This window comes from Talpa occidentalis, unplaced genomic scaffold (genome assembly GCF_014898055.3).
Source record: "Talpa occidentalis isolate TD23 unplaced genomic scaffold, MPIMG_talOcc4v2.1 talOcc4.9, whole genome shotgun sequence".
Lineage (NCBI taxonomy): Eukaryota > Metazoa > Chordata > Mammalia > Eulipotyphla > Talpidae > Talpa > Talpa occidentalis.
In genome coordinates this window covers 78,717,895-78,729,154 of record NW_023605305.1, presented here as the reverse complement: position 1 = coordinate 78,729,154, position 11,260 = coordinate 78,717,895, and the positions used below count along the sequence as shown (strand labels likewise).

At 50.6% G+C, this 11,260-nt stretch overlaps 2 protein-coding genes across 2 annotated transcripts; both read right to left on the bottom strand.

Moving 5' to 3' along the window:
- Positions 1-938: 938 nt before the first annotated feature.
- On the bottom strand, positions 939-1,939 carry S100A8 (S100 calcium binding protein A8). The gene is made up of 3 exons (XM_037500259.2): positions 1,911-1,939; positions 1,279-1,439; positions 939-1,132 (listed from the first exon to the last, which is right to left on the bottom strand). Exons 2-3 carry the CDS (start codon positions 1,414-1,416, stop codon positions 1,004-1,006), a joined length of 267 nt encoding a protein of 88 aa, XP_037356156.1. The 5' UTR covers positions 1,417-1,439; positions 1,911-1,939; the 3' UTR covers positions 939-1,003.
- A 6,921-nt stretch (positions 1,940-8,860) lies between these two features.
- LOC119236849 (protein S100-A15A) lies at positions 8,861-11,105 on the bottom strand. Its single transcript, XM_037500798.1, has 2 exons — positions 10,956-11,105; positions 8,861-9,037 (listed from the first exon to the last, which is right to left on the bottom strand). Exons 1-2 carry the CDS (start codon positions 11,103-11,105, stop codon positions 8,861-8,863), a joined length of 327 nt encoding a protein of 108 aa, XP_037356695.1.
- Positions 11,106-11,260: the final 155 nt, after the last annotated feature.

The following is an 11,260-nucleotide window of genomic DNA, read 5'->3' as shown; positions in this document are numbered from 1 at the left end:
CAACCAATTCCATTTCAGAGATACATACAGACCAGGTTCAGAACCTTGTTCAGAGATTCCAGTGGCAGCTCCCCTTCCCCTTCTCCATCACCCCCTACTATGGCCCCAGCTCCTAAGTGAGGGCAACAGAAAATATATCTGGGCACAACATGGAAAGGCAGCCTGGGTGTGGGTTCTGATGAGAGATGCCCATTCATCTTCCGGGCCTTGGGAAACCCACAGAGTAACGATAGGGGGGCTCTTTTAGAGAACTCACTCATCACCAACCGGTATATTTAGCCCACAGGACAGCATTTGTGTTCCCTACCCATTGAGTTGGCTTTTATTAATGTATTGACCTATCTGCCCATGTTAATTGAGTTGGAGATCGGGGGTGGACAAACAGGAAGAACTTTCAAAATCTCTACATGTAGGGAACAGGGTGCTATTAGTGCTACTTAATGTGGTAGTCTAATATCCACCCCCAGGCACAGAGCCCACCAATTCTAACTCTCTCTCTCTCTCTCTCTCTCTCTCTCACACACACACACACACACACACACACACACACACACACACACACACATTTCTATATAGTTATCTCCCTAACTTCCCAAGAGTCACATCTCAGACACTTAGCTGGGAATGAAATTCTAGCACATACAGCGCCATTCTTTCCATCACCCTGTGGCCATATCACTCATTTGGGAACAAACAGGAAAATCCAAGTCTTTAAGTCTGAGAGGCAACAACTTGGGACCCTGGGCTTGGAAAAGACTCAGGGGTAGTTTGAGTTCTGGTGAGAGACCTCAGGATGGAAACAGACCAGTGGGAATCCCTGCAGGCTCCTGAGAGGGACGTGGGGGACAATGGATGTTCCTTTGGCTTTCCCCACCCTCCCATCACCCCTAGGAACCTCATTCCACAAGAGAAAAGGAAGAGACCAGGAGTTACATGAGGTATCAATGACTTTATTCTCCTGCAGGAATATGTCCAGGGGCCCAGGCCCAAGACCCAGTGGCTGTTAATCTTTGTGGGATTCCTTATGGCCTAGCACGCCGATCTTTATCACAAATATGAGGTACTCCTCGAAGTTAATTGCTTTATCACTATTGATATCCAACTCTTTGAACCAAGCATCCGCACTTTTTCTCTGTCAAGAAAGAAAAAAAGAAGCCACAGTGTAGAGATGTCAGAGAGGCTGCGCTGGGGCTGTCACCACAGGACAGCCTGGTTGGCAGACCAGACCAGGGCTTCGTGGAGCTGGGAGGAAGAGCTGACCTCTCCCCGCTGCCTCACCTTCACATAATCCGGACACTCCACCTCCAGCAGTTTCTTCAAGTCACTGTCGTAGAGGGCATGGTAGTTTCCTTTCTCCAGGGAGTACTTGTGGTAGACGTTGATGAGGGAGTTCATGGCCCTCTCCAGATCCGTCATGATGGTGCCAAGTGTTTACAGACCTGAAAGAGAAAGCACGTGGGGTGTAGGGATGAGAAGGGCGCCTCTGCCCGCAGCACAGTGGAGACGAGGGGACACCCAGAGGATTCATACCCCAAGTAATAGCCTCACCCTGGCCTGTACCACCCAAATAACTAAACCAGCAGATGGCTATGGCTATGATGGGAAGGAGTGAGGGGGTGTGGGCAAGCGTGTAAGAGGGGCAAGCTACGCACACTGAGCACCTGCCAACTCTCCCTATACCTTCACTTTCTGCCCAAGAAGGGGCAGCTTAAGAACAAGTGAGCCCTCACCCCAAACTGCTACAGACTCAGCTTCTTTGTCCCCATCTTACTCTCTTCCTGCAGGAGCCCTAGATATTTGTAAGACCTCCCCTTAAGTGCTGTCTCCCCCGGAGATGGCTGCCCCACTCCCCTAGCCCTCCCCAGGAAAAGCCTGAAGTATGAAGGCCAGACCCAGGCAGTCCCGCTTACCAGGTCTTTCTGAAACAGAGGTGACAGTGAATGCAAGGTGGAGCGGCAGCTCCCTTTATAACGACTGGGCCTGGCCAATTGCCCAGATCCTCAAGCCATTCAGAGACAGCGGTTCCTTTCCAGGGTTGTACAATCTATAGTTTCTCAACCAGGTGAATGGGGCAATCACTGCACAGAATGAAAATTTCTGAGGAGGGGTGGAGAAGGAAATGTGGAAGGAAGAAGATGTTTGCCTGGCAGTCGACCCAGCAGGAGAAACCGGAAGAGGTATGGTGAGCACCCCTGCTGATGGCCCTGGCATCTCCTGGTATGGCCTCCTGAATCCTCCCCACTGTTACTGTTGCTAATCCTGTGCATTGTGGCCTGTCTGTTCATCTCTGAAGTGGATTGACATTGAAATCATATATGCATATGAGCACATTTCTCCATGACTTTCATCAGGTTCTCAAAGGGTCCAAACACCACTAAGAGGTTAAGAACACTTGTCCAAGTAGAAGGATTTTGGTAATGAAAGGTGGAGTGTTTCTAGTATTGGGTTGTTTTGCGTGGATGTAGGGCTCCCTGGGACTGGATTGCTGAAGGCTAAATCCATTTCTGTCCTGCTGCCCACGCCCCTTCACAATGTTCCTGCTCTGGGGTGCCCTGTGGCCAGGGAGACAAGTTGCTTGAGGCCCCTTCACATGTATGAGCCTCTGCGTAACACAGGGCCCCTTGGACCCTGTCTGGATTGATTGTGTGCCTGACCCCAGGAGGAGGGACTGGAGAGGAACCAAACTCAATGCTGTGTGTATGTGTTTGCAGAAGCCAGCAGTGTTTCACGCCCAAAAAGAGAAGAGAGGTGGCCAATTCCCCCAGGGTTTCAAGAGATGCCAGCCTTTCCCCATCCCCACCAACAAAATGCTCCTCAGACTGACTTCCAGCACTGATGATTCCCGGTGTGTTTCTCCAGTTACAAAGCACTTCACATGCATATAATCTATTAAGAACCTCAGAACTGGGCGTCCCCTGGTGGCACAGCAATTGAGCGCTGGGCTGCAGGGCTGCCCCCGGCCTCTGCAGCACTGGTTCGATTCCTGGCCGCCGGCGAGGGTCCCACATGGCAAGACAGACCTCTACTGCCATGTCCACTGCTCCCCTCAGCAGTGTATTTCGTCAGTCTGCCTGTTCTGTTCCCCGCTCTGGCTCTGGTGAATTCTCTCACCCTCCCGCACTTCTGACTATACCCAGTGCCTGTATAAATAAATAAATAAATCTTTTTTAAAAAAAGAACCTCAGAACTGCCTATCAGGATGGTATGATGCAGAATGAGCTGTCTACAGAGACGGAAGCTGAGGCCTAGAGGTGAAATAGTTCACCCAGCGTCCCCTAAGGGTGGATGTGTCAGGACCCAGACCCATCCAGAGCATCAGGTTCCACTTGTGAACTTACAGGAACACCACCCAGCTGGATGATTCCTTTCTTCCTTCCTGTATTCAACAGATATTTTCCTGGTGCTTCTCCAGTACCGAGGCTACCGTCACCCTCTGGAGGAAGTAAATGGGAATGCCCTCTCTTTCTCCATGTTTCACAGCTGTTTTGGTTTTCTTTATATCATTAACTTTATAGCTATGTAAACTTGGGTCAGCTACTTATCCCCTCTGTGCCTAGGTTACCTCAATTATTAAATGGTGATTAAAAATAGAGTCCACCTTCAACCTACAGAATGGGCGAAAATATTTGCAAAGCTCATATCTGATAAGGTGCTAATAAGAGTATCTGAAGAACTCCTACAATTCAACATAAAAACAAATCGGGCAAAGAACTTGAATAAACATTTCTCCAAGATATGCAAATGGTTAACAAGCACATTAAAAGATGCTCTCCATCACCAACCATTCGGGAAATGCAAATCAAAACCACAGTGATAATTCCCCTCATATCCACTAGAATGACTACTATTAAAAAAAAAACAAAACAGGAAAAATATGTGTTGCTGAGGATGTGGAGAAATTGGAACCCTCATGTACTCTGCTGATGGTAACATAGAATAGTGCAGCTGCTATGAAAAATGGTAGGATGTTTCCTCAAAAAATTAAAAATAAAATTATCACATGATGCAGCTATTCCACTTCTGGGTATACATTCAAAATAATTGAGAGCACAGACTCAAAAGAAGAGATGTGAACACCTGTGTTCACAGCATTATTCACAATAGCCAAAATGTGGAAGCAACCCATGTGTTCAATGACGGAAGACTGAATAAAGTGTGATGTATACATATGGTGGAATGTTATTCAGCCTTTAAAAAGGGAAGAGGGGCCTCCCCAGTGTCTCAGCAGTTGAGCACTGGGCTGCAAAGCTGCCCACAGCCTCTGCAGCGCCGGTTCGATCCCCAGCTGCTGGCGAGGGTCCCACATGGCGTGCAAACCTCTTGTGCCGCGCCCGCTGCTCCCCTCAGCAGTGTACTTCGTCAGTCTGCCTGTTCTGCTCCCCGCTCTGGCTCTAGGGAATTCTCTCACCCTCCCACACTTCTGACTGTACCCAGTGCTTGTATAAATAAATCTTAAAAAAAATAAAATAAAAAGGGAAGATAGTTCTGACACTTGATATATATGAGTGACCCTGGAGGACATTGTGCTGAGTGAAGTAAGCCAGTCTCTGAAGGACAAACACTATGTAATTCCATTTGTATGAGATAACTCCAGTAATCAAATTCATAGAATGAGGGGTTTTCAGAACCTAAGGTGAGTGGGGTAGGAGTTATTGTTCAATGGGCATAGAGCTTCAGTTGCCCGGTTCAGATGGTAAGTTCTGGAGATTGGTTGTACAACAGCGTGAAGATACTCAACACAGCTGAACTGAACACTTGAAAGTGGTCAAGAGAGGGTCTCCCTGGTAGCCTATGGATTGAGTCTCAGCGCTATCACTGCTATGGCATGACTTCGATCCCCGGCCAGGGAATTACTCCACATGGCACAGCAGACCTTTCCTATTTCTTCCTCTTCTCTCCTCAGCAGTGTATTTTGGTCAGTCTGCCTGTTCTGCTCCCCACTCTGTCTCTGGTGAATCCTCTCACCCCCCACAACATCTGACCTATACCCTAGTTCTTGTATGCAAAAAAAATTAAGTTTTTTAAATAATAAAAAGCTTTTTTTTAAAAGTGGTAAAGAGGCTAAGTTTTGTTGTGTGTATTTTACCACAGTGTAAGATATATAATTACCTGAAAAATAGAATCTACCTTAAAGTGTTGTAAGGATGCAAAATATTTATGATTTGAGGACTTTTTAACATGTATTATACTTTAATAAAGTTTGCACCATAACAACGTGTGAAGTGCTTGAGCCAAACACCATGAGCAAGCACCATGCAAGCACAGAATGACAACTGTCCCATAAGCATAAGCCTCCAGCCAGCCTGCGTGACCTCCAGGACCCAGGCAGGATCACCCCTCTCTGCATCCCTGGACCCAGCACTATGCCAGGAACACACAACTACAATCAATAATAAGAACAAATAATAGCTTAAATTTATTGTTCTTTTATCATGTGCCAGAATTTTATTTACATAAATTCATTTAATTTTCACAATAATCCTCCTATGAGGAATGCACTATTATAACTCCCATTTTACAAAAGAGGAGACTGAAGGCATCAAAGGACAGAGGTGACATCCTCCACTTCCTGCCCCACCTGGTTTGCCTCTTGGCTGGTAAAGCCCTCCTCCTCCGGCCTGCTGCAGCCCAGGGACCATCTGCTCTGTCTCATCTCAACCCTCCTTCCCCGACCCTATCAGCACAGAGTTCATTCTTCTCTCCTCAGTATCACCCAATCCTTATGCATCAAAGCATCTGTCCTGCCCTATTATGATTCATGTGTTTATTGTCTGTCTTTTCTTTGGGACTTTAAGCCCTGTTAGAGCAGAAACCAGCTCACACCCCTAGGGTCTGGTTCACACTACATGCTCAATGGATACTTATTGAGAAGATAAATGAACATGACATTGAACTTTTGATCCATCCCTGATTCAGTGCAGAAACTCCCTTTAGCACAACCAGCTACATTAAATCACTTTGGGAACAGAGCAGGATATATATTCATCAACCAAATGCAGTCTGACTTCCTGGAGGTTGGCCCACATCTTCTTATTAGGAAAACAGGGCTGTTCCTGATATCTAACGTGACAAGTGTTTGACCAGCAATGGAGCACCTGGTATACGTACTTATCCCTCACCAGGCCCTCTCCCACGCCACGTGGCATAATAGTACCTTAGCACACACATATTTTCAAGGTGATTTTATATCTACTAACTTATTAGATAACCTAGCCCAGGCTCAAGCTGCGGAAGTGAGAACAGAGCCATGGAGACAAGCCCCAGGAAGGGGCCCGGGCGGGTACAGAGGAACTCAGCTGAGCCACTACCTTAAAACCCAAAGTTCTGTAGAAAACAACACATTTCCAGTGAGGCATCAGGGAGAGTCCTCCCCTAGGACTCATGAGGTGGACATGACAGATACAATTACCCCTAGGGGATAGATGGGGAAACTGAGGCAAGCGGTGTTACTCCAGGTCCTACTTATGGGCATATGTTCTGCTTTGTCTTGGTGCCCAGGTGTCCAAAACACACATTAGAACAAGCAAGGTGAATTTTCTGAGACTCTATTAAGATTTGCTTCCCCATTCAGAAGAGCACCTGTCTGATGGGGCCCAGGAGACACTAGTCTGTCTCAATGTGGGGGTTGATGAGGTTGATGGAAACTATGTCATCCCAGACCCCAGACCTTTCAGGATATGATGCCTTGAAGATGCTCCCCTGAGGACATTTGGAGGTGCAGGGGCAGAGGAAGATAGTTTTCTTCATACAGAAAAAAAGGAAAACATGTCTCAGCCACAGCCAGGAAGATCTAGGGGGAACCTGAGCCACCGCCTCTTCCCATGTGGCATGCTGGGCTGTGAAGCCACCTGGCATCACTCCTGAAATGCTCCCCTGGACAGACAGCCTGGGGGCTTCCAAGAGAGCAGGCATCAGTGTGAGCTGGCCTTGCAGAAGAAGGCTCAAGAATTGAGTAAGCACATTGGGGGGGGGGAGGGCAAGGCCTGTAATCAGACTGATGGACATGGGGCAACCTCACGGGAGCAGAACCTGGTCCTGTTTACAGGAAAGAGCTCCCTCTCCGCTGTGTGTCCCAATGCCCAGGCCCAAGCTGCGGAAGTGAGAACAGAGCCATGGAGACAAGCCCCAGGAAGGGGCCGGGGCGGGTGCCAGAGGAACTCAGCTGAGCCACTACCTTAAAACCCAAAGTTCTGTAAAAAACAACACATTTCCAGTGAGGTATCAGGGAAAGTCCTTCCCTAGGCCTGGAGGAAGCATGGCTTGTGTCACCCAGTCCACTGTCTCTGTGTCTGGAGGTGACTAAGCAGCCACAGGGGGCAGCACAGATCCCGGTCCCTAGGTGGCAATTCAAGGCCCCTGGTCCAGCATTCTGTCCTCAGCACTGTGTACCGGCACTCATCATAGTCAGACAGACAGATGGAGCGACCTCTGGAGAGTAGAACCTGGGACAGGGTGATGACAGGATGTGGTCCCTGGCTTGGTGGAGGACACAGGCAACAAAACAAAGCATAGGAGCAAGTCTAGACCCGAGAGCAGGTGGAAAGCCCAGAGGGGCTGGGAGAGGACCCAGCAGAGTCCTGGGAGGCAGCCAGGCTGAGCAGCAATGTGGAAGGGGCCATGGTAGCAGGACACGCCCAGGTAGCAGGGGCAGAATTTTGCTTCAGAGCTTGGCTGATGAGAAACAGGGGCCCCTGGGTTCAGCTCTCAGGTGCTGCTGGCCTTGTTGGGCACCCAATTCCATCAGATGGGAGAAGGAACCACCCAAGTTCCTTAAATAACCACCCAATTATTTGCACGGGAAGCAATGCAGAGGATCACCCATCGTTCTTTTCAAACCCATTGTTTCTATCAGAATAAGCTCTGTGCATGAGTTCATATCCATCTTCAGAGTAGAAACACACAAGATGGGCCCAGCAGGACTTGAAGGCAGAGGAGGCTTCCTGAAAGATTCTGCATCAGATTCCTGAGTTTCCAGGGAGAAAGAGAAAAACAAATACCACAAGACAGGGACAGACATGGCCAGGAGGCTCAGGAGCCATGGGAGGGCTTGGAGCATGAGTCACCAGTAACCCTGAGTCGGAGTCCCGCCCACATCCATCATCAACTTTATTAGTAAAAAACCAGACCCACCGCTTCTCTCCTCCAAGAAGCCTTCCTTGACTGACCCAGGTTCCACACATCGCTCTTTCGCATAACAGTTAAGCCCTTGTCCCATCTCTGACTCAGCATGTGCAAAGTCACTGCACAGTCCTAGCACACACTGGCCCCACCACCCCCACCCCACAGCAATTAAGACATCACCTTTCCTGCCTGCCTGTTCTGACCCTGTCCCAGGCCCAGGCCACCCCACCTTTGTCCACTGATTCCTTTGGGCTCTCTTCTAGAGCAGGGAGTCTTTCAATGGCAGGGCCAATGTCCAGTGTGCCTGTCTCCTTCTGGCTCCTGTCCCTCTGTGCATGTGTAGAGAGTCAGTGACCAAGATATCACCAGTGTGGCCTGGCTCCTCCCCAGAGAAGAGATTTCTCCTTCTCATACTCAAAACAGAGGCTGGGCTGTCTCCCCACTCGGCTGGGGCTGCTGGAGGCAGGGTCTGCCTCTCGTCCAAAATGGATGTTCTCCAGGTAGGACCAAATCTCCTTTCTCTGGGCCACAGCAGACGTCCAGAACGATGAACTGACCAATACCCAGAAAAATTTTGAAGTCATTTTATTCTCGTCCCACACAGCTCTCTTCCGCAGACATATGCTCTCAAGCACACACACGCCTGAGCACACACAGAGTTCTCCATTCAGCAGCCCAAAGTCTGCCATGCCTACTCCTCAAGGCAGGCCTCTGTGGGGGGGAGACCACCTGTGCCCCCCTAATAGAGGTTGTGCTGGGCGCAGTGGTAGGCACACAGCTGTCGGTGGTACTGCAGGTGGTAGTCCTTCACCAGCTTGCCCAGGATGTAGAGGAACTCCTCAAAGCAGATCTGGTTGTCCTTGTTCTTGTCTGCAGCCCGGAACAGCTCTGCAATGTAGTACGGCTGCTTCCGGCCCTGAGAAAATAGGTGGAGGTCAGCCACCCACCCAGGCCCACAGCCTCAAGCGGGCTTCCCCCACCGGAAGGATGGCCAGGGATCTGGGTGTGGCCCTACCTGCAAGGCTAGCACTCACTAGATGGCCAGGACCCTGTGCAGCAGAATCAGGCTGAAGAGGCCTTGACTAACCAGGCCTGGGCTGCATGGAGCAGACAGGAGGCGCCAATTGGCACTGTTTGTGGCTTGATTGTCTACAGTGACTGAGCAGCTGAGCAACCTGCACCTCCAGATACACTTCACGTCCATCCACGCTGGTGACTGGTTAAGCCTGTCTTCCCAGCTGAGCGGCAAGCTCCCTGCCCAGGGGCTCCAGAGGACAGGCTGGGCCTTTGCCTCATTTTTGGAGACAACTGTCCCTGGTCCCAGCTCTATGGCAGGGCTGGCAGCAAGTGGGGGTCCAGATGTCTGCAGGCTGTGGCATCTGCCTGCGAAATTTTGTGACAGTTGCTTATGGTATCAAAGGAAAGTACAGAATGAGGGGGACAACAAAGCCCCAGAGCAGGTGGCCCTGAGGGCTGCAGGTTGAGGGTGGTATAGAAGAGAGAAGCCTTTGAGATAGAGGGACAGCATGAAGAGAATTGGGAGAGCACAGTGAGGAGATGAGACAGTAAATATAGGGTGGGCATCAAGGAGCACTGGGCAGGGACAGCGAAGTAGGTTTTGGCAATGTTTGGTTGGTGGGAGTGGGCACCTGGTATGGAATTCTCAGAAAGAACTGGGGAAGGAAGTTACTGTGTCTGAAGCAGCTGTGGGCCTGGGAGCCCCTCAGTCGAGTGGGCAGATTTACACCCTCTCCTCAGCACCCCCTCCCCACTCCACAAAGCCGGTTGAACAGACAAGAGCTGGAAGTGTCCTGCCCTGGTCAGGCTCTCCCAGCTTCTCTGATCTCAGTGCCCCAGCCCAGGCTGCTAGCTGTCTGCCCTATGCCCACATCAGTCCTGAGGGCCCTGTCCCCGGTGGAGCTGTGAGTCCCAGGATTGGCAGGGCCTGGTGGTCCTTGCACAGCCCTAGACATGGGACTGGCCAGGGTCACCCTCATCTCTGATGTGACCCTCATGGTAACATTTCAATGAGACAGAAGGTCAGACAGTCTCCGACATTCCTGGTGGTAGGCAGGGGAATGGGAAGTGACCCCAGGCACCACTTTTCCTAGAATATAGTGCCCTCAAGTCCTCTAGAGATCACTGTTCAGAGACCCCTGGGGCGTGGAGCCAAGGGAAACACCAACAGACACCAGAAGGATTCTCAGTCCCCAAGGAGCCCATTAATCATGGGGCTGGGCCTGATGACAGAGATGAAGCACAGCCCTGAGGAGGATTTGGGGCCAGGTCCCCAGGCTCATCTGAGAGGCTCTGTCAGCCCTGCGGACAGGGGAGGGGAAGCTTTGTTTCTAAGTACACCCATACCTTATGACTTGGGGTAACCCCCTCCCCTGGGTTGGGGGGCAAGAAGAAACTGTGGTAGGCCCAGAAGAAGGAACTAGGGTTCAAAAGCTAAGGATGGGACCATATCACAGACTGAATAGGCCTGTGGGAGAGGGAAGTTTAAGGCCTGTTCTCTTGGGAAGCAGGATGGGCCAGGGAATAAACAGGTTTGGGGTTAGGATTGAGTTTCAGGGATTAGCCACGCTTGGGCTGGAGTGGGTCCAGGCAGGGTGTTTCAAGGAAGGAAAGGCAAGAAGTACCTGCAGGCCCACCCTCTCTCTGCTATCTGATCCTGCCCTCCATTCCCCTCACTCTCCCTTCCCCAGGTGGAATTTCTCCTGGGAGACAGCAACTTTGTGCCTACACTCTCACCACTCACTTCCAAGCCCACAGCCAATCCTGCACGGGTCCCCGGGAGCCCTCGCCACCCTCATCTGACAGTCCCTTCTCACCAAGGTCTCCATGAAGCGGGGCACATTGTCCATGAGCAGGGCCTTCAACTCCTCTAGAGATAGGGTCTCCACGTCCCCCTCCCGAGCCGCGTACTGGTGGTAGCAGTGGATGATCTGAAAGAGGGACTCCTCCACTGGCGTGTCTGTCATGGCAGCTGGGCCCTGGGCCAGGGTGGGAGACAACTCTGGAGCTGAAGTGGAGCAGTGGTGGCCAGCAGGGAATCTGGGAGGAGAGAGCAGCACCTCATCTGCATAGCCCACAGCAGGCCAGGAGCTTCCTCTGAGAATCTTCTGCCTCTCACTCT